The sequence below is a fragment of the Lacerta agilis genome, chromosome 3 (genome assembly GCF_009819535.1).
Source record: "Lacerta agilis isolate rLacAgi1 chromosome 3, rLacAgi1.pri, whole genome shotgun sequence".
Classification (NCBI taxonomy): domain Eukaryota; kingdom Metazoa; phylum Chordata; class Lepidosauria; order Squamata; family Lacertidae; genus Lacerta; species Lacerta agilis.
This window is the reverse complement of record NC_046314.1, coordinates 101,306,631-101,329,871: the sequence shown is the minus strand read 5'-3', so window position 1 is coordinate 101,329,871 and position 23,241 is coordinate 101,306,631. Positions and strand designations below refer to the sequence as shown.

Below are 23,241 nucleotides of genomic sequence, written 5' to 3'. Positions count from 1 at the left end.
ACATTACACAGTGTTGCTGCCACATATCTGCATGCAAGCTCAGTATATAACAGATGCAATGGAGAGAAGTGTCCATGAAACCTGATAGGGTGGAAGGTAGGGAGGCTAACAGTAGGGGGAGCCAGAGCCATGCACAGCTGAACTAAATCCACATTCGCAGCAAACATTTAAAGCATTGTGGTTCCACTCCAAATAGTGGTGGCTGAGAGTTGTTAGGATACCCCTATTCCCCTCCCACAGCAGCAATTTCCAGAGTGGTTTAACAGGCAATTCCTCTTCAAAGGGAACTCTGGAAATTGTAGCTCTGTGAAGGGAACAAGGGTCTGCTAGCAATTCTCTTTAAAAATAAATAAATTATACTTTTCAAGTTTATACATTTCATTAATTTTACAGTCATTTTAACATTTCAAAGTTTGACTTCTTTCTTTCTGCGGTTCCTTAAATTCAATTTTTAACATCTTCTGCATATCCAAATTCATTTAATTCACTTGTTCAATTATCTACTTTAAATATATACTCTTGTGAAACTGCAGGTTATTACAATGATCCTGCCAATGCTTTTATCTGTTTGCAATTTATCTGTAAATAAACCATTTCCATTCTTTTTATAAAAAGTTTGTTATCTTGATTTCTTATTTCTTCCGGTAAGTTTTGCCGTTTCCGCATATTCCATAAGTTTTTGTATCCATTCTTCCCTTCGCTAGGACTTCTGCTTCTTTCCATTTTGGGGCGAGTAGTATTCTTGCTGCTTCTAGTTGCATACATAAATACATTTCTATACAATCTAGGTAGTTCTGACCCTATAACTCCCAATTTCTGCTGGCAATTCCCAGTGCCCCTAACAAACTACAGCTCCCAGGAGTCTTGGGGGGAAAACATGCCTGTTTAGATTCATTGTGCTTTAAATGAATGGTGTGAATGTGGCTGGGTTCTAGTTTTGTCCCTGTCCTCCTCGCTGTTAAGCTCCACACATCTAACCAAAGACCGCTAGTGCTACCTGCTAGAACGGTTGCAAGGACATAGGCAGGTAGGAGCTGGCTGAACGTAGAGCAATCTTTTGACTTAAAATATGATTTTCAATGCATTCGGGTACCCTTTTGAGCTGAGAGCTGTATCGAAAAATCCATAGAAGTGCAAAATCTGAAAGGTAATTATGATCCAAATCTGCGCATTAGTCTGGGAGGCGTGAACTAGGTCACTTCAACTTAATAAAATGCGGAGTGAGCAAAATTCTCCTCCATCCCTAGACTAGAGAGTGTTGTGATAGATGGACAAACGGCTTGGTTTTATATATGGCAGCGTCAGGTGTTCGTTTGCTACGCGCGATGCATTTAAGATAAGATTTATTTATTGTCATTGTCCGTATATACACAGTATACACAACAACGAAAATCAAACACCCAAAGACCGGATTTACCATACACATTTGCACATATCTCCAACACTCTCATCCTTATTAAAACATAATCTATTAAAACATAACATAATCCAGAGTATAACATAACCTATTAAAAGCATAGCATAACCTAAGAGCCTGTCTCATTCCCTACTACTCACTGCTTACTATTACTTACTACTGACCCTGAGATCATTATTAAGTGCAATCAAAGCTCTTGGATAGAAACTATTCAGAAGGCGTGTGGTTCGAGTTTTCATTATCCTGTATTTCAAATTTAGAAGACAGGTTTTTTGAAAAAAAGCACACGCCTTCTCTCAAGGAGAATATCCTGTGCAGGAAATCTGGAAGGAAGATTGCCCCGGTTTTTAAAAGTGGCATTTTTATATGCAAAATGCATCGGGTTTAGGGAAGGTTTCTGGAATACTTTCCCTTTTAAGGCTCACCTCTCTTTCCATCTCTCCAGAGGCTTTCAGAATTCCCACAAGATATCAGGCAGGGTCCAGCAGCAGGTATTTCAATGCCCTGGCATACAGCTAATTATTCCGAGGCATGAGTCATACCCTCCAAACCATTAATTTGGTTCTGAAGCCATGACATCTGACTGCGCAAACTCTGCAGATGTTTGATGTTCTCGTTTAATTGCTTTCTGTATTCGGAGGCGGTTTAGGATACACTTTTAGGCACACACTTTCAAGGTTTATCTCCAAAACAAGGGCTCCAGCTTAGCCTCGTGACTCACTGCATTGCCTAAGGGCTGATGGTGATGGAGAGTCCACCATGGACCGAGAATCTGAAAGAATAGGCAGCATGTAAGAATGCCACCTTTCACAGACAGGCACCATCAATAGGTAAAACATCTGGACCCCATTTATGGACTAATGGGTATGCGTGGAATGGTGTCAAGAGGTTGGACTGCAGCAGGACTATTGGTTCTAAGTCGTCAATATTATTAATTAATTAATAATCAATATACTACTTGATGCGAAAGCAGGCATCCTATCCTGCACTTCCTACCCCTAACTCCTTGTAAGACATATTGCAAAGCAATCATTGTGTTGTTGGACACCCAGGGCCAAATTTCGCTCCATCCCAGGCTTCTCTGTCTAGCCCTTGGCCCCCTCCCCAGGTCATTCCCCTTGCTGGGCCGGCTTCCCCCCCTCCTTGAGTACTTTTCCTGGGCTGGAATGCGGCCTTGATCTCTGACAATGCCTCTTGGTGTACAGAGGTGAAATTTGCATGTGTTGCCCCGCCCACTTGTGCCCCTGGCTCCACCCACCACAGGCTTGTGGCCCTCAGAAGACTGCCTGGAAGGGAATGTGGCCCTCGTGCTGGAAAAGGTTTGCCGCTCGATTTACTTTATGAGAATTGTTTTAAAAATAATAAAACTAGGATGTTATGGTGGAGCAAATGTTTTGAATACTGTAATCCATTTTATCTGACAGAGAGAGAACCGGAAGCCCTTTTTCTTTTCCTTATTCCTTTTCTTCCCCATCCATGCTCACCTCTCTCTTTTTTCTGCTTTTGCTTTCATATAAGATCAGGTTTTTTATCTTGTGCAATAAAAAATCTTTAATTAAAAAATTATGCCAAATAAAACAAAACTAATGAAAAAAAGGAGGGCAGAAATCTGCCATATTTATACTTCCTAGGTTTCAAACCTTCCTAACTTCTCACTACCTATTTCTAAGACTGCGACCTTCTACGTACTTTATATAGGAGGAAGCTCCATTGAATTCAGTGGGAGTTGCTTTTTGGAGAACCATGCATAGGATCCGGCTGCAAAACACATGCATGCAAACCTCCACATTTCTAATGGCAACTTAAATGATTCTACCAAGACACTGTTACCATTTTAAAATTACTGCACTTACTCTTCTAAAGATAAGCTACTAATCAGCAGAGGAAATATGATGAGAAAAAGAGAAGAGAAAGATATAGCCCACTCTTTTATATTATTTTATTTTTTATTTTTGAGATTTAGTCTCTCATAATCCAAGCTGATAGCTTGAATGTGAAAACTGGAAGAATTTGCTCAAGTCCAGACCTGTGGCTAGAAGATAAACCAAGTTTAAGAATCCTTGCTGACTTCAATTAGCAAAGATAAGATAACCTAGGGGTGACGCTGTGGTCTAAAACACAGAGCCTAGGGCTTGCCGATCAGAAGGTTGGCGGTTCGAACCCTGTGATGGGGTGAGCTCCCGTTGCTCGGGCCCAGCTCCTGCCAACCTAGCAGTTCAAAAGCACGTCAAAGTGCAAGTAGATAAATAGATACTGCTCCGGCGGGAAGGTAAATGGCGTTTCCGTGCGCTGCTCTGTTTTGCCAGAAGTGGCTTAGTCATGCTGGCCACATGACCCAGAAGCTGTACGCTGGTTCCCTCAGCCAATAAAGCGAGATGAGCGCTGCAACCCCAGAGTTGTCTGCGACTGGACCTAATGGTTAGAGGTCCCTTTACCTTTACCTTTAAGATAACCTATTCCTTTAGAGGGGCTTGCCCAGCTTTCTCTATCTCCAACACCTTTCAAATTTGGATGTTCAGACAAAATTAAGCCTACAATTTATTGGTTCATTCACTTGAGTCCAAGACAAGAGGGGGGAACATCAGCGTGTAAGGGGCATGGCAATCCCTATGGCCGCCCATGGTGAGAGGGTTTGTTGGCTGCTGTTGCCTTATGCCGCCAGATTCGTGTCGCAAGCATATGGAAACAAAAACCAGTTGTTGGTTTAATGGTTTTGATTTACATGGGTGTATTCATTGGGCAGGGTGCAAACAGCTAGGGTCAGGGATGGGGAAACTGAGGCCCTTTAGATGTTGATGGATTCTAACTCCCATCATCCCCAACCCATTAGATGTGTTGGGCTTGAACCGATGGGAGCTGGAGTCCAACGTAAGGATGTAAGCAGAGTCTGCTGGCTCAGGCTAATGACCCATCTAGTCCAGCATCCTGTTCTCACAATGGCCGACCAGATGCTTACTTGCGAGTAAACCCCTTGGAACTTCATCGGCATTGCCTCACAGGTAAACACGTACAGCATCTGGCTGCAAGCTACAGAACTGTAAGATGGATGAAAAACAATAAATTGAATAAACTTGAAGTGTAATCAAAAGATTCATATACTGTGTGTGTGTGTGTGTGTGTGTGTGTGTATATATATATATATGTGTATATATATATATATATATATATATATATATATATATATGTATATGTATATGTATATGTATATGTATATGTATATATATATATATATATATATATATATATATATATATATATACTGTATATGTATATATGAAAAAACCCAAACCCTGAACACTCCTGCAGCTGAAAAAAAATAGAAGGAACCGCCTCGTCCGTTCTGTCTTTTTTCATTCTCACGAGATCAGCCATATCCACAGCTGTCTCTATCAAGTTACAAGAACATTGTCAGGCTTAGAATATTGTTTGAAAAGAAAAGCCTGCACCTGCTCCTTGATTCAATAAGAATAAATTTTCTACCCCAGTCCCTGGGTGGATGAACAGAGAATTTTCAAACAATAATTCCAAACCACGCATTAGGTGAGGGTTTTGTTTAGTTTCGTTTTAAAAGGATTCAGAACAGAGCAGTAACACAATCCTTGGGGTGACCAATTTGGAAGCTATTTCGTACCCCATAGTCCTTAGTTTGATTCCTGCAGCCAAAACTTGTTTTTGCCTTTCTCGCCCTCCTGGAGAACACCAGACCCAAATATTTTACAAATCACTGAAAATAGAAGAAGTGTGGAGAGAGAGAGAGAGAGAGAGAGAGAGAGAGAGAGAGAAAGAGAGAAAGAGAGAGAGAGACGCTAGAAAACATCAGGGCTCGGCCTTTTGTTTTATTGAAAAGAGAAACGTTTTCATGGGGGGGGAAAGAAAGAAAATAAATGGCCATGATCCAGCATGTTTCCACCCGGGGGAAGACAATGTAGATGGAAACCCTATGCTAGACTTCCTCAACCTGTTGCCCCTCCAAATGTTTTGGACTACAATTCCCATGAGCTGTGGTGACTGAGGCTGACAGGAGTCGTGGCCCAAAACATGTAGAAGGATTCAGTTTGGGGAAAGGCTACCCAAAAATGTCCTCCCACCCCCCACAGGGACTCCCAAGGAACGTGAGCAGGCAGGTAGTAGAACAAGTGCCTTTTGCCCATCCCAGAAAGGAAGGTCGCCAGCCTTGTAAAAGTGTATGTCAAACAGATGCAGACAAGGCATTTTACCAGTTTTCTCAAGGTCTGCCCCCAGGCAATCCAACTGGCTACGTTCCAAAGTGACTTGGGTGACAGATATGAATGAGTACATGAAGGAGGGAGTCGAATTGCTTGCTGCTGCCCGCTATCCATTGAGCAGATCTTATCATCCCCCAAGGCTGCCACTCTCCAGTCTCTACGGCCTGCTAGCTTGCACCTTGGCATCAAGGTTGGGATCCGTTCTGCGCCACTCTGGAAGTGACCCCACCTCAGCCCAGGGCAATTCCAGGACACAGCCAGCAAGGGAGGGAACAGGTCTCTTGCAGACTTTCTTGGAGGGACCAGCACTGGCTACGCAGGGCCCAGCCGGCGTGGTTCATCTTTGCAGTTGACCCTTGCGACCGCAGACAGGTGTTACTTGCTGCCTGGTGGTGGGGGGACGCCCAGCGTGTCATGTGTTCTCCTGGGCCAGCCCTTCGGGACAGTGAGTCTGGTTTTGGGGTTTCAACAGGTGTATGGCAGGCTGCGTCTGGGCAGAGGCGCCGTGCTGGGGGTCTGCTGCCGCGGCGCCAGGTCCTGCCGGCGCGTGGCGCAGGTGCTTCCTGTACTGCGCGAACATGCAGACCTTGAGGGCGATGGCCAGCACGTTCTTCCCCATGAAGATGCCGGAGACCCGGATGTCCCTGAAAAACACCATGTTGCTCCCCCTGATGAAGATGGTGGCGATGTTGACGGTGAGCATGCTCAGCATCGGGTAGAGCATCATGCGGTGGGGCACGATGCTGATCCCTTGCATGCTGATTTCGCACAGCGAGATGCAAGGCAGGACCAGCAGCAGGATGTAGCAGTAGAAGAACATCAGGCCTTCGGCCCAGATGGGCAGCCCTTTCTTCTGGGGCTCCCAAAGGTTGGCCTGGATGTCTAGCACATCCAACATGTCCACAATGACCCAGAAGAGCCGGTTGCGGAGGTCCTCCTTCTTCTTGAACGTCCTGACGTATTCCATGTGCTCTGTGGCCACCAGCAGCACGTACAGGGCCGGGATGCAGATGGAGAGCAGGAGAGTCAGAGCCTTGCGCGCCATGAGGTCCAAGCTTTTGCGGTCCGCCTTGTAGTTCTGGTAGATGAAGTAGACCTTGATCTCCAGCACGAAGACGTACAGGAACCAGAGGATCATGGCGTAGCCTCGTTTGGCCGTCCTCACCTCGGCCCCGACCCAGACGGCCACATACCTGAGCACAACCAGGAAGCAGATGTCCCCCACAGAGACCATGATGCAAATGCCCAGTTTCCGGGAGCCCTGGTTCTGCTCCACCAGGTAGGCGTCCATCAGGACCATGCTGCTCATGATGAGGGTGGTGGAGAGGCAGACGTGGGGCTTGTTAATGGGTGGGGGAGGCACCATCCTGCAAAGAAGATGCACACGTTAGTCAAAACATTTTAAGGGCTCCCAAGCCATCACGGCCATGCACTCTGGCCATCCCTGACGTACTGTCCATTATGCAGCTTTCGATAAGGATGTCAAGTCTTCTGTATCTCTGCACCAAAGAGCCCCTCAGCTGCACAAAGCAAATCAATCTCCTCTTAGTTCCCGTGGGGATCGTATGGCTATCGTACTCTAGCCCTGAAAACTGAAATGGGGTGTTTCATTCAAGCTGTCCTGAATGTACCTGAATGAAAGTGCTTTCCAAGCCAGAATCTATAACATTTTGGGATAATGGTACTGTACTTGGAGCACTTTGGGGGGGAGAGGTTACGTAAGTACTAAGCTTCTCTCTTCTTATTATTAAAGAAGAAGAAGAAAATGTGCCAAATATATATATATATATATATCAATTTGCTAGGAGCTGACAGTCCCAACAGGGCAAAGAATTTTTTTTGGATTATAAGCAATTTACGTTCCAAGCCCCCGTGCGCATAAGCAAAATGAACTTAAGTGGGGGACACCCTCTAAACACTTGGTTTTTTTTCTTCTTTTATACAGTACCTTTGCCTCCAGATCACCAGAAAAGGCAGGGAACAGTGCGCCTGAGCCCACTACAAGGCCAAACAGCTGTCAAGTGGAGCAGCGCAGCAACAGCGAGAGATCCCACATGCCATTTTACAGCCCATAAGTTGTTGGGCTTTTGAAGCTTTTTAAACCATAATTTCTGGAATTTTTCCTCACTGACGTCCACTAGGGAGGGTCTCCTAGTGAGCCACAAGGACTTTCCAGCTCTCTCCCACCATTCCCAGGTCTGAATTATTGATCTTCCAGTGCTGGGCATGTGCGCAGTCACACACGAGTGGGGAGTTGCCTGTGCTAAGTACTATTGGGAAGTTTCAACGTCAGGGATGAGGAACTTTTTTCCAACCCAAGGGCCATATAACCTTCTGGGCAACGTTCTGAGGGCCACAGGCCAGTGGCAGGTGAAAGAATGAATGTGGATTTTTCCTTTGTGCTGTGGACAGGAAAGTTTCTATACCTCCTTCCTTATCCTCCATCTAGACAAGCAAGAGGAATTATGGGATTTTTGAGGCCACATTCCAGCCAGGCAAAACACTTGGGGTGCCCAGGAGGGGTGTGGCCTGGAGAGAGTTCCGAGGGCCAGTTAAAAGGTCCTGGAGGGCCACACTTGGCTCCTGCGCCTGAGGTTCCCCACCCGCAGAAGGAAATGCAGTTCTCAGGATGAAAGGGGCCTCCCCAGCCCTGCTCTAGATTCTAGATCCCAGAATCCTTTGCAACGCGCTGGTATTCTACAGGGGTTGCTTGGCAGATATCAAGATGAGAAACGGCCCCAGGAAAGTAAAGTCTGAAAAGCACTCCTGTAAAACCGAAGCTGGTTAGCATTTGGGAGGAGAGAAAACAGCATAATGGCTTGCTTTGCGCATGAAATCATTCCAGTCGTGTGCGGCTGAAATGTGGGCCCTGCCTCCTTATTGAGCGGAATGGCTTTTGAAATGCAGGTGCACTGGAGGCTATCAAGTTAAGCCCGCATTCGCACAACCACCACAGGCATTATGTTTTCATTATATTTTCTGTGCCTCAGCCTCCTGCACACACGATGTGGGTAGGGCTTGGAATAGCAAGGCTTATTAAGTCAGCTGCTAAGGTTGCCTTTAAAATTCCAAGGCTTGCAATGCTCCCGCTGAGCCAAGAGACCCCCTGGGCCACAGAGGCATCAGCAGAAGGAGGGGAATGCTAAGGCTGCCTGGCGCCGGGGAGCATCTGAGAAGGGAATGAGATGCCGAGTGGGAGAACAAGCTGGGGAGGAAGGAGAGTCTATCACTTAAAACAATATATATCAGCTTTAGGTGAAGGGTGGTAGCTCAGTGGAGAGCAGCTGCCTTGCTTGCAGAAGGCCCCAGATTCAATTCCAGGTGCTGCCTCCAGCCAGGGCTCGGAAAAGCTCCTCTCTGAATACCCTGAGAGCAGCTGCCAGTCAGAGTAGACCATACTGGGTCTTCCAAAGGAACACAGGCAGTGCCAATAAGGGGTGTGATTGAGGAGGGTTTGTATGCATTGCAGGGGGTTGGACTAGATGACACTTGGAGTGCCTTTATTTATTTAGAAAATTTCTAGACCCCCTTGTTTGTTTGTTTGTTTTTAGAAAAATCTGACTTTGTATACAGCAAACCTCCTTTTCTATGTTCCTATGAACTGACCCCAGCCTCTGGGTTCTGGGATGTAGCCACACCACCAACAATCAGGTCGAAAACTGACTATCTCTATCCCAGCGGTTCTGGGAGGCTCACTATAGCACAGAATTGGGTTTGTCCAACCTAAAGCAAGGGTCACTGTGATTAATGAAACCACCTGAAGGCTTAAATGCCCCATGTATCTAAAAGGTTACGGTAAGGTAAAGGACCCCTGGATGGTTAAGTCCAGTCCAAAGCGACTATGGGGTTGCGGCGCTCATCTCGCTTTCAGGCCGAGGGAGCCGGCGTTTGTCCACAGACAGCTTTCCGGGTCATGTGGCCAGCATGACTAAACCGCTTTTGGCACAACAGAACATTGTGACAGAAACCAGAGCAGAGCACGGAAACGCTGTTTACCTTCCCACCACAATGGTACCTATTTATCTACTTGCACTGGCGTGCTTTCGAACTGCTAGGTTGGCAGGAGCTGGGACCGAGCAATAGGAGCGCATCCCGTCATGGGGATTCGAACTGCCGACCTTCTGACTGGCAAGATCAAGAGGCTCAATGGTTTAGACCACAGCGCCACCCACGTCCATGTATCTAATGCTAGACTTCCTGAGGGTAGTAAAGTTGGGAGGGACCCACCAAGGGTCATCTAGTGCAAGCCCCTGGAATGCAGGAATCCCAACTAAAGCATCCGTGACAGATGGCCATCCAAGCTCTGCTTAAAAACCTCAAAGAAGGAGAGTCCACAACCACCCTAAGGAAGTCCGTTCCACTGCCGAACAGCTCTTACTGTCGGAAAGACCTTCCTGACGTTTAGTCGGAATCTCCTTTCTCGTAATTTGAAGGCATTGGTCTGAGTCCTACCCTCCAGAGCAGGAGAAAACAAGCTTGCTCCCTCTTCCATGTGACAGCCCTTCCGATATGTGAAGATGGCTACCTATCTCCTCGCAGCCTCCTCTTTTCAGGGTAAACATTACCCAGCTCCTTCAACCATTCCTCACAAGGCTTGGTTTCCAGACCTCTGATCATCTTGTTCGCCCTCCTCCGCACATGTTCCTGCTTGTCAATATTGTTCTGAAACTGTGGCACCCGGAACTGGACACAACACTCCAGGTGTGGTCTGACCAAGGGTGAATGGAGTGGTACTGTTACTTCTCTTGTTTGGAACACTGGGCATGACTGACTTGGCTTTGTTAATTGCAGCGGGTGTACTCTGATACAACCTCAAATTTCAGAAATAGACTGGAAAGAGAAGTGGCTGAATTGCAACTAATCACCAAACTTAAAACCATGGAGAGACCTGGTCTGAACAAAGACATTGGATTCTTATTTCATTATACATAACAAAGCTATCTTTAGCCATCTCACCCCTTGCCTTTCCCTGCAAGACTAATTGCAGCCGTTAAGAGTCGTCAACAGGTTTTCCACACCTATCAGCTGATCACCCATTCCCACCACCCTTCTGAGTAATACCCCTCCCCACTCCCTCACTATATTTAAGGATCTGGTGACTTCTGTTTCAGTGTATCTGAAGAAGTGTGCATTCACACGAAAGCTCATACCAAGAACAAACTCAGTTGGTCTCTAAGGTGCTACTGGAAAGAATTTTTTGTTTTGTTTTGACAACCTCACCTGTGTAAGAAGATTAATCAGTGAAAGATTTTATCAACCCAAGCCTCTGAATCTAGGTTCAAATTAGGAATGTGATACAGATAAAGTGAAACCTTTTTAAGAAGTCCCATTTATTTTAAAGGGAGAGGTTTAAAAGCGATTCACGTTGTCTTCTGTCCCTGTCTAGGCCTATAGTTACAGAGGTGGACTGTGACATTCCTTTCTGGTACCCGGGTATAAATTGTATTAATAAGATTATTTTGATGTGGTTTTCGTTGTCAGTTTCTTAGCACTGCATTTGAGCAACGCGGGGGAAACAGTTTTGAGACATTATAAATAAATACTTCAACGGAGAGGCGGATTTTAGCATTCTTGTACGTGCGATGCGTTTCTAATTGTTTTTAATTCTGAATTTTCAATTGTTGTAACCCGCTCTGGGACCTGCTGGTGAAGGGGAGGCAATAAATTTAATAAACAGCAATAACGGCAGCTTTTATGTTAGGGTTGTCTCGCAAAAACCCTTTCTCGACAGCCAAGTTTCAAAAAGATACATAGGTATTAGACTTACCATTTGGACAGCGATCAAAACACTTTGCATCTCATTAATCCACCCTGCAGTTCAGGTGAATATTATTATCCTCATTTTAAAGGTGTGGGGGAGTAACACTGTGGCCAAGAGATAATGGGTAGCTTAAGACCACCTTCTGAGCTCACGGCAGAGGTGAGATTTGAACAGAGTCTCGCGCCGTACGAATCCATGCTCAGTTATTTGGGAGTAAGCTCTATGAAAGAGGGCGAGATTCAATCCCGAGCAAACAATAGGATCAGGTTGTCAGTTGCTACTCTGTGCAAGCTCTGAAGACTCTAAGTTACAAAGGGCAGTGACTGCGAAGACGGCTTTGACAGGGGAATCGGGGATTTGCTCAGTGATGTACTTGGGAAGACAGGCTAATGGCATTCACGACCGCAGATGTGGGGAGCTGCAAGTTCCAGCGAAGACAAGCGAAACGCAACAAAAGAAACTACGAAGATTAGAGGCAAGAGCAGAAAATAACACGGCAAACAATCAGGAGTCGGAATCAATGCAGATAACAGATCTGCAGAGAAAAAATCCCAAATGAGGCATGGAAAGCAGAGAGCAGAACACTTTCAGGCTGCTTGAAATGAGATATTTTTCCTCCACACGCAGCACTTTAGTGCGGGTGTGTGTGTGTGTGTGTGTGTGCAGAAACGTGCAAGCTTGTGTGCATGTTCCCTTCGCTGGTCTCCCCTCTTTGCTGTGTCTGATCCTCCCTGCCGCTTGTATATATATCCATTGATAAAGTTCCCAGGAGCCCTAACAAAGAGCAATATTAGTATAGATCGCTCTGTGCAGAATTTATGCCTCTTCCAGGTTTAACTGGTTTTTAAGAGCAACGTATTAAGTAGTGCCACAACATTAAGTAGCAAGCAATAAAACAGCTGTCACAGGCTCTAGGCTCTCACCTAGTTGAGCCAATATGCTTCTCGTGCCCAGGCCCAGCCCTAGTTTGACCGCAACACAGGAGGACAGGTACAGACTAATCATTACTGGGCTAATGGTAGCTGCCTTCACATGCTGCAGGCAGTTAAAGACAGGGGATCAACACAAACTGGAGTGAAACAGAAGTGACACCGATGCACCACCTACTTATTTAATCCGGTTTCCAACCTCTCCTCTCCTAAAGAATATCCCAAAAAGACAGTGTGCAATCAAGTACACTGACCTTAACAGATTAGAGAACTGGGCCACAGCAAACAAGATGAATTTTAACAGGGAGAAATGTAAAGTACTACACTTGGGCAAAAAAAATGAAAGGCACAAATACAGGATGGGTGACACCTGGCTTGAGAGCAGTACATGTGAAAAGGATCTAGGAGTCTTGGTAGACCATAAACTTGACATGAGTCAACAGTGTGATGCAGCAGCTAAAAAAGCCAATGCAATTCTGGGCTGCATCAATAGGAGTATAACATCTAGATCAAGGGAAGTAATAGTACCACTGTATTCCGCTCTGGTCAGACCTCACGTGGAATACTGTGTCCAGTTCTGGGCACCACAGTTCAAGAAGGATACTGACAAGCTGGAACGTGTCCAGAGGAGGGCAACCAAAATGGTCAAAGGCCTGGAAACGATGCCTTATGAGGAACGGCTTAGGGAGCTGGGTATGTTTAGCCTGGAGAAGAGAAGGTTAAGGAGTGATATGATAGCCATGTTCAAATATATACAGTGGTGCCCCGCTAGACGAAAATAATTCGTTCTACGAGTGTCTTCATAGAGCGAATTTTTCATCTAGCGAAGCGGCAATGCAGACCGGAGGTTTTCGCGACGAAAAAAACAATTCTTTTCGTCTTGCGAGGCAGCCCCATTGACATTTTCATCTTGCGGGGCAGCCTTCTGCTAGCGAATGCCGTTTGTCTAGCGAGTTTTTCGTCTAGCGAGGCATTCGTCTAGCGGGGCACCACTGTAAAAGGATGTCATATAGAGGAAGGAGAAAGGTTGTTTTCTGCTGCTCCAGAGAAGCGGACACGGGGCAATGGATTCAAACTACAAGAAAGAAGATTCCACCTAAACATTAGGAAGAACTTCCTGACAGTAAGAGCTGTTCGACAGTGGAATTTGCTGCCAAGGAGTGTGGTGGAGTCTCCTTCTTTGGAGGTCTTTAAGCGGAGGCTTGACAGCCATCAGTCAGGAATGCTTTGATGGTGTTTCCTGCTTGGCAGGGGCTTGGACTGGATGGCCCTTGTGGTCTCTTCCAACTCTATGATTCTATTATTCTATTCTATGATTCTAAGTATGAATTTATGAATTCCCAAACCAAAAACCCAGGAATGTACCTAAAAGAAGAAAAAAATATTCAAGGCATGTAAGGAAACAACAGGAACGGGGGAGATTGCGTGATAACCAAGGCTAATCCTATTCGGAGGAGACCCATTGAAATAAATGGAGTTAGGATCAGTGGTGTGTCTATTCTACATTGGGTATCATTCACTGTTTTTAATATTTTGTCGTAACTTAGATGCTGATTTTTTTTTTTTTAAGGCAGGACAGGGCAGTTAGAAGTTACAAAGCACCCACTTTATGTAATGAATCTCTCTGTTAATTGATCTCTGGGTGATTTGCTGCTGATCGGTTTCTGACTACCAATGGTTTAACCATGGCAACAACAAAAACGATTCCTTTCCCCACATCCTAGTTATATTGCTGAGATGAAGAGACCTTGGGCTAAGCAACAGTGGAATATTTAGTGCGGAGAGACAGTTCTGCAACTCGGACCAAAATACCCGGAATCCAAATTCTTTAATTGTATGCCTTGGATTTTTTTTTGGGGGGGGGGTCCTAGTAAACAAACAAAGTAGACCCTGCGAGCATGAAGTCTGTCCACCGCTGACTCAACGCACGCGGTGCCTAAAGAGCGAAGTGCGTCGTAAGGAGAGGGCCTTTGGCGAGGAGGGAAAAGTTACAGCCAGCAAGAATTAGGCTGCTTTACAGAGAGAAAGAAACAGCCTCTGCTGATAGAGGTGGAAACAGCATCACGAAATCATGCGATTTAGAGATACAAGAAGCCTTTGGGTTAACATTTACAATTTTGCAAAAAGTGTTTTCTGCCAGGGGTGAGGAATCTTAAGCCTGGGTGTCAAATGTGGTGCCACAAGCCTCTTTATTAGGCCCTTGAGGCTTTAACTAGGTCACACAACCTCCCTGGTCTTTGCTCAGTGCCCTCCTCGCGTGCTTCTGCCTGACTGGAATATGTGATAATCCCTCTTGCCTGCCTGTATGTTTGATGGAAAGATTAAGAGTAGGTGTGGAAACTCTGAATTTTTACACGCCTACTGTATGAGAGGTGAGAGTCGCAACCATTTGCTTTTAGCTCCGTCCCACCCACTTGTGCCTCTGCCAACGGCTGGCATGCAAGGTTGACCACTAGGGAATGTGTCCCTCCAGATTTTTTTTTAAAAAAAAGGTTCCTCACTCCTGGCTTCTGAGATAAACAAATCTGATTGGAGCCATCAGTCTTCAGACTCCAGGAACTTATCTGGGCGGCTGTCAGACAGGATGGAGCTTCTTGATCTAAGATACAGAGCGTCATGTATTTTAAGTGCTTTGAATCCAATATCGGACTGTCTGCATTGCTCAGCCTAAGGCAGGTGTGGGGAACCTCCCCAACCATGTTGCCGGACCACAGCTCCCATCATCCATGCCCACTGGCTGCGCTTGCTAAGGCTGATGGGAGCTGTAGCTCAGCAACACTGGAAGGGGCACAAAGGTTCCCCAGTCCCAGGGGTGCCAACGTATTTTATTGTGGGGGGACGAAGCCCCCACAGCCCCTAGGAGTTGGCTCCTATGCCCAGTCCTAAGGAAAGATAAGCAGGTAAATTGAGAAGATGTGCCCAAAGCAGCCGTCATTTGGCTAATGCAATGCACACCTCACAGGTTTTATATGTCTGATTTCTATCTCTATGTTGTACGTTGCAGGTATATTTTTCATACTTATTAGGTTAAGATTGTGTGGGACACCACTGCATCCCAAGATGCACTGCTTCTCACTGGCTGGAAATGCGGGGGGGGGGGAACCCCACCTCATTTCCAACACACACCCATCACATATTGCTTGTCACTGATGAATCTGAAGTTGCTGCCACTCACTTCATGCCTTCATATTGCCACATGACAGCGAATCAAGTAGCCTGTCCTAATTTATTAAAGAGGCATCACTCACATTTAATGAACAGGGGTGGGAAGTGAGTGGAAGATTTTATTACGGGCACAACGAACAGGGAGGGAAACTCAATTGATACTTTTAATGTGACTTCTATTTTGGGGTCTATTTTCACATTTGCACCCCACCTTCTAGTTCCACCAATCCACAGCCCGACCTCCTTTAGAGTTGATCCCTAATTAATGTGTGGTTTGCTCAGGGCAAGTTAGAAGCAACCACTTTTATTAGCAAAGTTGTTTGGGTTGACATGCACACCTGCAGATCAGACTTTAAGAAAACAATTCAAGAGTACATCTACCACGGGGTAAGTATTCTGGAGGCAAATCTCCAATCCTTTCTGGGCAGCAGGGATGGGGAACCTATGCCCCCCCACCCGATGTTACTGGACCCCAACACCCAACAGCCATGGCCAATGGTCAGTAACAGTGTGAAATGCAGTCCAGCAACATATTGTTGTGTGCAACCAAGTCTCTAAATGGCGAGAGACTCTGAGGATGCCCACTGAAGGTCAGTGGAAACTGTGGCGTATTTAGGATATATGTTTTTATTTTATTTTTATTTACACATACAGTGGTACCTTGGTTCTCGAGCTCAATCCGTTCTGGAAGTCCGTTCCACTTCCAAAACGTTCGCAAACCAAGGCACGGCTTCTGATTGGCCCCAGAAACAAAGCCAACGGCCAAAACGGACGTTCGGCTTCCGGAAAACATTCGCAAACCAGAACACTTTACTTCCTGCTTTGCGGTGTTTGGGAGCCGATTTGTTTGTCAACTAAGTTGTTCGCGAACCAAGGTACCACTGTAGCAGAGAATGGAGGGGTTCAAAGCATTCACACCCGAACAGATCAGGCTCCCCCATTAGGTTTTCAAAGAAGCCTGAAGTCACAGCTTTTGGTCTTCCCCAGAGCAGACATGCCTGTGTCTCTCCAGCTTCCAGCACCAGCCAAACTCAGTGCACAACATTCTGGCTATTGTTCTTCTACCTTAGGAGGTGATGTCCCTTCCAACCAGGTGAGGAGGGTTACCCCCATTTGTCTCTATGGCAACAGGGCATCATCTTTCTAATGTAAACGGCAGGATTTACCGGTAACTGGCGGCTAGCAAAATGAACTGGTCTGGCTGGTTTCCTCTTATAGATTCAATTCTCATATACACAGGATCACAGGTTTGGAAGGGACCAGTGTTGGAAATTTGCCATGCGCATTTTGCACGTGGCTACCGGCCACCTGTGACCAGGTGAAGATTCCCCGGGCGCCAGGATGGTGCCTGACATCTCCACCATCTGGAGGTGCATGCCTGGGGATCCTTGGATCTTGCCTGTTTTCACACACCAACAACACAACCTGTAGAATTTATCTGTGATATTTTATCTGAACCGTCAGAATGGATTCAGGAACCAAAACTTTTGAGCCGCCTGGCCCTGAAGTGGGCAACAGGACATTCCGTTTTGGCGACTGCAGCCCTGGTTCAAGGAGCCATTTGGCGCCTAGCTTTTATATCTGAGTTTCTAACACTGGACAGGGACCCATGGATATCACTTAGTCTGACGTGCCACCAGACAGTGTAAGTGCCACTGTTTCTCCATCCCTACAGGGATGGCCAAATGGGTTTCCTTCAACCGATGCTGCTCAGACAAGTATTTTAGTTGGAATCCCCCGCTCCTGATACCCTTGTTCTGACTATGTTGGCTCTGACTCATGCAACCATCTCCATCACCAATTGAGCTTCCTACCTTCCTAGCAGCAACGTTGCCATTCCATCAGGTGGTCTCAGCAGGAGAGACAGGAAACAGGGCTCATTCCATCAAGACCAGCTTCATCCGTCACCTCCTACCCCTGAACTCTGCCAGGTGGCCATTATAAGAACTGTTTTTTAAAGACTGGCAATTTCCCCCAACTTCCTTCCCCTTCCCTTTCCCCTTATGAGTCATGTTTTCTTTTTAAGATTGCAAGCCCTCAGGGCAAGGGACTCTCTTGTTTTAATTTACTGTACCTAAGCCACCCCGACAGCCTTTGGGGGGGGCTGAGGAGTGGGGTTCGAACGCTACAAATTAATTAACCAACCACGTAGGCCCTAACTGCAAGATGAATCCCACTTGGCAACACGCCTGAGTGGGTAGAGGAAACTCACCCTTGGGTAGCTGAATCCCACGGCAAATATAAGGCTCTAGGCTAGGGCAACTCTTGGGAAATCAGAGTTCACCATTAAGGCACTGCTACACCTTTCCTTCAGACAAACCTCCTGCTAACCCCCCCACCTGAAATTGGCCTATTTGGAGACATTGTGGCTTCTCCTCTCCTTCCCTTAGTCAGGAGTCAGCAAACTTTTTCAGCAGGGGGCCGGTCCACTGTCCCTCAGACCTTGGGAGGGGGCGGACTATATTTTGAACGGGGGGGGGGGGGGAGAATGAATTCCTATGCCCCACAAATAACCCAGAGATGCATTTTAAATAAAAGGACACATTCTACTCATGTAAAAACATGCTGGTTCTCGGACCGTCTGCGGGCCGGATTGAGAAGGCGATTGGGCCAGATCCGGCCCCCGGGCCTTAGTTTGCCTACCCATGGGATAGGATAGATGTTCTCCCTTAGGGAGGCACTCAGAAAATTATGGGCTGGGTCCCCACTTAGCAGCCCTGGAAGAGACACCTCTCCGTTCCCCCGGAGTGATATGTGTCTATCCAGTGATGGGACACACAACCCCAATAACTGAGCGAGTTCTACACGAGACACACCTGTTTGGAAAGAGCTTTTCATAATTGCAAGCAGGGTCATGGATGGTGAAGCTTTAGCAATTTCAAGGAGATGGCCCATGAGAAGGTAGGTTAGCCCCTGCCTTTCAACACAGCAGCAATGTCTCAAGCCAAACGTACTACATTTCTCTCTGTCTGTATCTAAGAGCCCCTTCCCCAATTCTCGTGCGTTCACACGCCTCCGGTCTTCTTGCCTTGTACGTTGGTCTGGTTAAAGGGCTTCTTCCTCCATGGCAGAGGTATCTGATCTAACCTGGGGCAAATGGGAAAGTTCAAAGATCATCTAATGGAGACAATAGCAGCTACATCCTAAAAGCTGGAAAGGAGGTTTCCCCATCCTTCCATTCACCGAACCACAACCGCTTTCAAAAGCTGGAAGTGTCTGTCTGTGCCCATCCATTCCTCTCTCGCTGCAATGCTTTCACCCAATTCTTTGCACCCTTTGTCCCTTGCTGAACGTGGGACTTCTTTTTTTGGCATCTGATCACAAATGCAGGGTTTTGAGCAGCTGTGAAGGGAGCATGGAAAGGGAGATCAGCCCAGCACATGGAATGGAAACGGTCGCCTGTCCAGTTTGATGAGGAGGAAGTCATAACGTAGACAGAGAACAGTGCTAGCTAGCCATAAGCTCAAACCAGCATAGGCAAACTCTGGCCCTCCAGGTGTTTGGGACTACAATTCCCATCATCCCCGACCACTGGTCCTGCTAGCTAGGGATGATGGGAATTGTAGTCCCAAACACCTGGAGGGCTGGAGTTTGCCTATGCCTGGCTCAAACGGTCATGTGGATGAGAGGCAAGGCAACTTTGCCTCCTCACTTCCTCCATAAGCAGCCAAAAACCAATCGGCAGCAGCAGGAAAAAGGGGCTGAGGGAAAGAGCCGTAAGCTCAGTGGTAGAGCATCTGCTTTGCATGCAGAGGGTCTCGGGTTCAACCCCCAATATTTCCAGGTAGGGAAAGGGGAGAGACCCGGGTCTGAAATCCTGGACAGCTGCTGCCAGTCAGTGTAGACAATACCGAGCTTGAAAGACCAATGGTCTTGCTCTGTACAAGGCGGTTTCCTACATTCCTACACAGCCTACCCTTCCCTGCGCAGCTTATCAAACACATGTGTTTGAGTGAGAGAAACCGAGGGAGAGACAGAAAGGGAGCTGCTTGCCTAGACAGTAATATTAAGGTCAAACTATGTGTGAATTCGGTGCACTGGAACTCCTGAGTCTTTATGTTTTTGAAAAGCCAACATAGGGTGGGAGAACCAGTCTTGCTCTGGTCTCTGAAACAGACAGAATGGGGGCTCTAAGCTCTTTCAGTTGTGGAGCAGGGGCAATCCACACTAGCTACCCACCCATCCTCAGGCTGCTTCTTAATAATAATAATAATAATAATAATAAAGTTAAACCACAGAATTCCCAAGTCACATATCATTTGATTCCAAATAGCAGGTTTAATATTCAAAATATGGTGGCTATGAACAATCCTAATTTAATTCTTTGAAAGGGGGAGAACATACACACGCATAGTTCCTCCCCGTTTCACAGCTGAAAGCTGAAAATCACATTCCCGTGCCTGCCAACACTCAGAAGTATCTTGAGTTTCACACGGTTACAAAAATCGCCTGGAGTTACTAACAATCACGTGTGAATGCCATATATGCCCAACAGCCAGACTTCCACCATATGGTTCACAATGAACCCATCACCGCAGTACAGTATCGGGTATTTGATTTGTCAGTCAGTCAGTCTGCCTGCCCGCCTGCCTGAGCAAAGCTTCTGGGCACTTTCCAAATAAATCTGAGAGCTTTTCCTTTTTAGAAAAACAAAAACAAATCCTATTTAATAAGGGCCTCGTCTGAAGAATTATTATTATTATTATTATTATTATTATTATTATTATTATTATTATTTTACCTAGTGCCGTTGTTGGAAGCCCTGGGACACAGGAGGGACTGGTTTCCTGAAGAATCCTGATCCGGTCCGGTCCGCCGATCCGCCGGGTTGGAGCGCGAGAGCGAGATCCGTGGGAGAACGGCAACCTCCCGGAGCCAATGAACGCCCAGCAAGTTCCGCCGCGCGTGGATTCCGAGCGAGCTCCGCCGCTCACACTCCGGGAACCGGATCCCGGCCGCTGCGCCGCCGCCCGCCTCCCCCGGCAGCACCGCCAAACATCACGGCAACTCCACAGGCGGACTCCTGCCAGAGGGCGCCGCCGTGGCCATCGCCGTGGCGGCTCGGACACCCAAGTTGTCCCTCCTCTGCCTGCTGCTGCTGCTGCTCCTCCGCCGGCGGCGGCCCCTCCAAGCTCCAGCTCCCGGGGTCCCGCGCCCGCCCGCCCGGCCGCTTTAGCGCAGCCCGATCCCCGGAGCGCGCTGCGCCGCTGGGCTCGCTCTGCCTCTCCGCCTCGCTCCTTCCCCCGACAGCAGCTTCCTCGCCGGCATAAGGGACGAGCAACCCTCGGCCCGGAGCCCTGCAGGCCCCGAGCCCCGCAACGGCATCCCCCGCGATGCAACCCCGGGCAGCCTCCCTCTCTCTCTCTCTCCCTCTGCGAAGGTCAAAAAGCGGTTCCCTCCGACCGGAGGCAGCTCGAGGTTTCCAAGTCCAGGAGCGGCAGGAGTGTGATTCTGCCACCCAGTTGCCTGGAAGGTTGTGTGTGTGTGTGTGTGTGTGTGTGTAAAATGCAAGCACCCCCCCCCGACCCACCCCTCTCCTAGGGGCTCCAGGGGAGCTGGACTTTGCTCGGCTTGTGCAGGCTGGGGCTTGCCGGTCGGCTTTCGCCTTCTCTCCGCCTCGGTAGATCGCCAATGCTTTCTTTCAAAATAGAAAGGGGAGGTGGGGGGGGGGAAGTCCCAGGCAAAAGCTGGGAGAGCCGCGCGGTCGCTGCCGCTGCTGCAGTCTGGCAAGCGCCAACTGTGCTCGGCTCAGGCTGCGAGCGCGGCTGGGATCAAGCGAGCCTCTGTATCGATTTGGAAGCGAGCGAGAAGCAGGCAGTGAATTAAAGTGAGTTAGTCAGGCGGCAGGTTGGCTGAATGGCCACTCCCGCCTGGGGGAGGGAGGGGAGGAGAAAAAGAGCGGGGGAGTGATTAATCCGTGCTAATCGAGGGCTTGCCTCGCTGTGAGGCCTTTCTGGAAAGTGGGGGGGGGGGAGACTAACGGGGGCCCCCCCGGGGGTGGGGTGCTGCCGCGTGCGCTCGTTTTTGCAGAACGCGCTTGCAAAAGCAAGAACAGAGCACAACGCAGGGCAGGGCGGCCATGGATGGTGCGCGCATGCATGCCCTCCGATGCTCCCCTATCCATTAGCGGTCTTTTTCTCGCGCAGAGACGGAGCTTTGCACTCTCCCAGCCTCATTCACACATTCACACAAACGTACACAGCGCGCTTAATCTCCGTCGATTCTGCACCAAGCGGATTGGAATTCTTCCCCGGCTGAATTCTGAAAGCAGTGTAAATTACGCGAATTAAAGGGATTCGTTTCTCACATTTCTGAACCTGCTAATCGCTTGGAGGAGCACAAAGCAACCCCAACGCACTATGCAGGGCCCCCGTGTTGCTGGCTTGTGACATTTCACCGGCTGTTTACTGAACGCTTTGCAGCCAGAAAACTTGCTTCACATGCAAACAACAAAGCTGCAAAAGGTGCCCCAAATCCCGTCTCCCTTGACTGGACCCTGCTGTTGCGGAATGCACCGAGCCCTGGGTGCAAAAGTACACTTAGCCCCTGATGCAGGGAAGGGACATTAACTGGCAGAGCATGCCAAAGGTCTCAGATTTAATCCCCGGCATCTCCAGGCGGGGCTGGGAAAAACTTAATATCTGAAACCCGGGAGAACTGCTGCCAGTCAGTGTAGACAATACTGAGCTACATAGAGCGATGGTTTGACTTGGTATAAAACAGCACAAGCACACACAAGCATAGAATGGCAATTAACAGGAAGTGACCACTGCCAGATCTTGTTGCAGACTAACTAGAAGGTGCCAGTGGTCCAAATATATAATTCTGTCCCAGAGTGAAACTATTACATGGGTTCCTTTAATTTTCTTAAACTCCCTCTCCAGCTTTTTTCTTTCATCTCAAAAATTAAATGCAAAAAAACAAACAAGAAAATCAAAGTAATGCCAACAATGTAATACAAAGCTAAATAAAACAGTGCTGTTATCAAAACTCCCCCATTACAGAAAACTGACATAAGCGATATATTCGGGTTGCAAAAATAAGGTAGCAAAGTTAAAACGTTAGGTCTCTGGTACACAAACATTATTTTGTAATTAAGAAACTGTTTCTGTGGATCTTTTGGAAAATTCTGTAAAATGACTTCAGGCAACTTGGAATTCATTTTTTATTTCCTGGGAGATACTGTGAGCGACACAAGTTTTTCCTTTGATCCCTCAGATTTGCACAAAACCAGAAAACTGCATTAGCAAACCACATAAAAAACTTGTACACCAGATATTGAGCAGCAATCTGAAAAGTGTGCGCATGGAGAATTTACAATCATTTTCATTTCCGTTTTCCAGCACACTTCTGAACCAGAGACATACAGCCTTTTTTATTGTGGTCCCTCAGATTTGCACAAAACAAAACTGCAGAGAATTTACAATTGACAGAACATGTGCTTTTGCACACTTCCTGGGCAGGGAAATTTTTAATATGCACGGTGCTGGTGCAGCTACAGTACTTGTGCTCATTCCCTGACAGCACTTCCTTGATAGAAGCAACAGTTTTGAAGGCAGGGACAAACAAACACAAAATGTATGAACCCACCAGTACGAACAGGAAAGATCAAAGGTACTCCTTGTATACAATTTCATATACATGCAGATGTGAACTATTAATTTGAATGAGGGAACAGCAGATTAACGGCTAAATAATGCTCAAATGTGGAGAAAGTATTAGTCTCTTAAGATACTTGGAGCA

The 23,241-nt window shown here is 47.2% G+C and overlaps 1 protein-coding gene across 1 annotated transcript; it reads right to left on the bottom strand.

The window, feature by feature from the left end:
• Positions 1–6,008: 6,008 nt before the first annotated feature.
• On the bottom strand, positions 6,009–20,592 carry LOC117044314 (transmembrane protein 121-like). The gene is made up of 2 exons (XM_033144950.1): positions 20,240–20,592; positions 6,009–7,010 (listed from the first exon to the last, which is right to left on the bottom strand). The coding sequence occupies exon 2, from the start codon at positions 7,007–7,009 to the stop codon at positions 6,056–6,058; it is 954 nt and encodes a 317-aa protein (XP_033000841.1). The 5' UTR covers position 7,010; positions 20,240–20,592; the 3' UTR covers positions 6,009–6,055.
• Between the last annotated feature and the right edge of the window lie 2,649 nt (positions 20,593–23,241).

What these genes read in the sequence shown, in the direction of transcription:
- LOC117044314 (XM_033144950.1), bottom strand. Translation starts at nt 7,009, where the DNA reads ATGGTGCCTCCCCCACCCATTAACAAGCCCCACGTCTGCCTCTCCACC.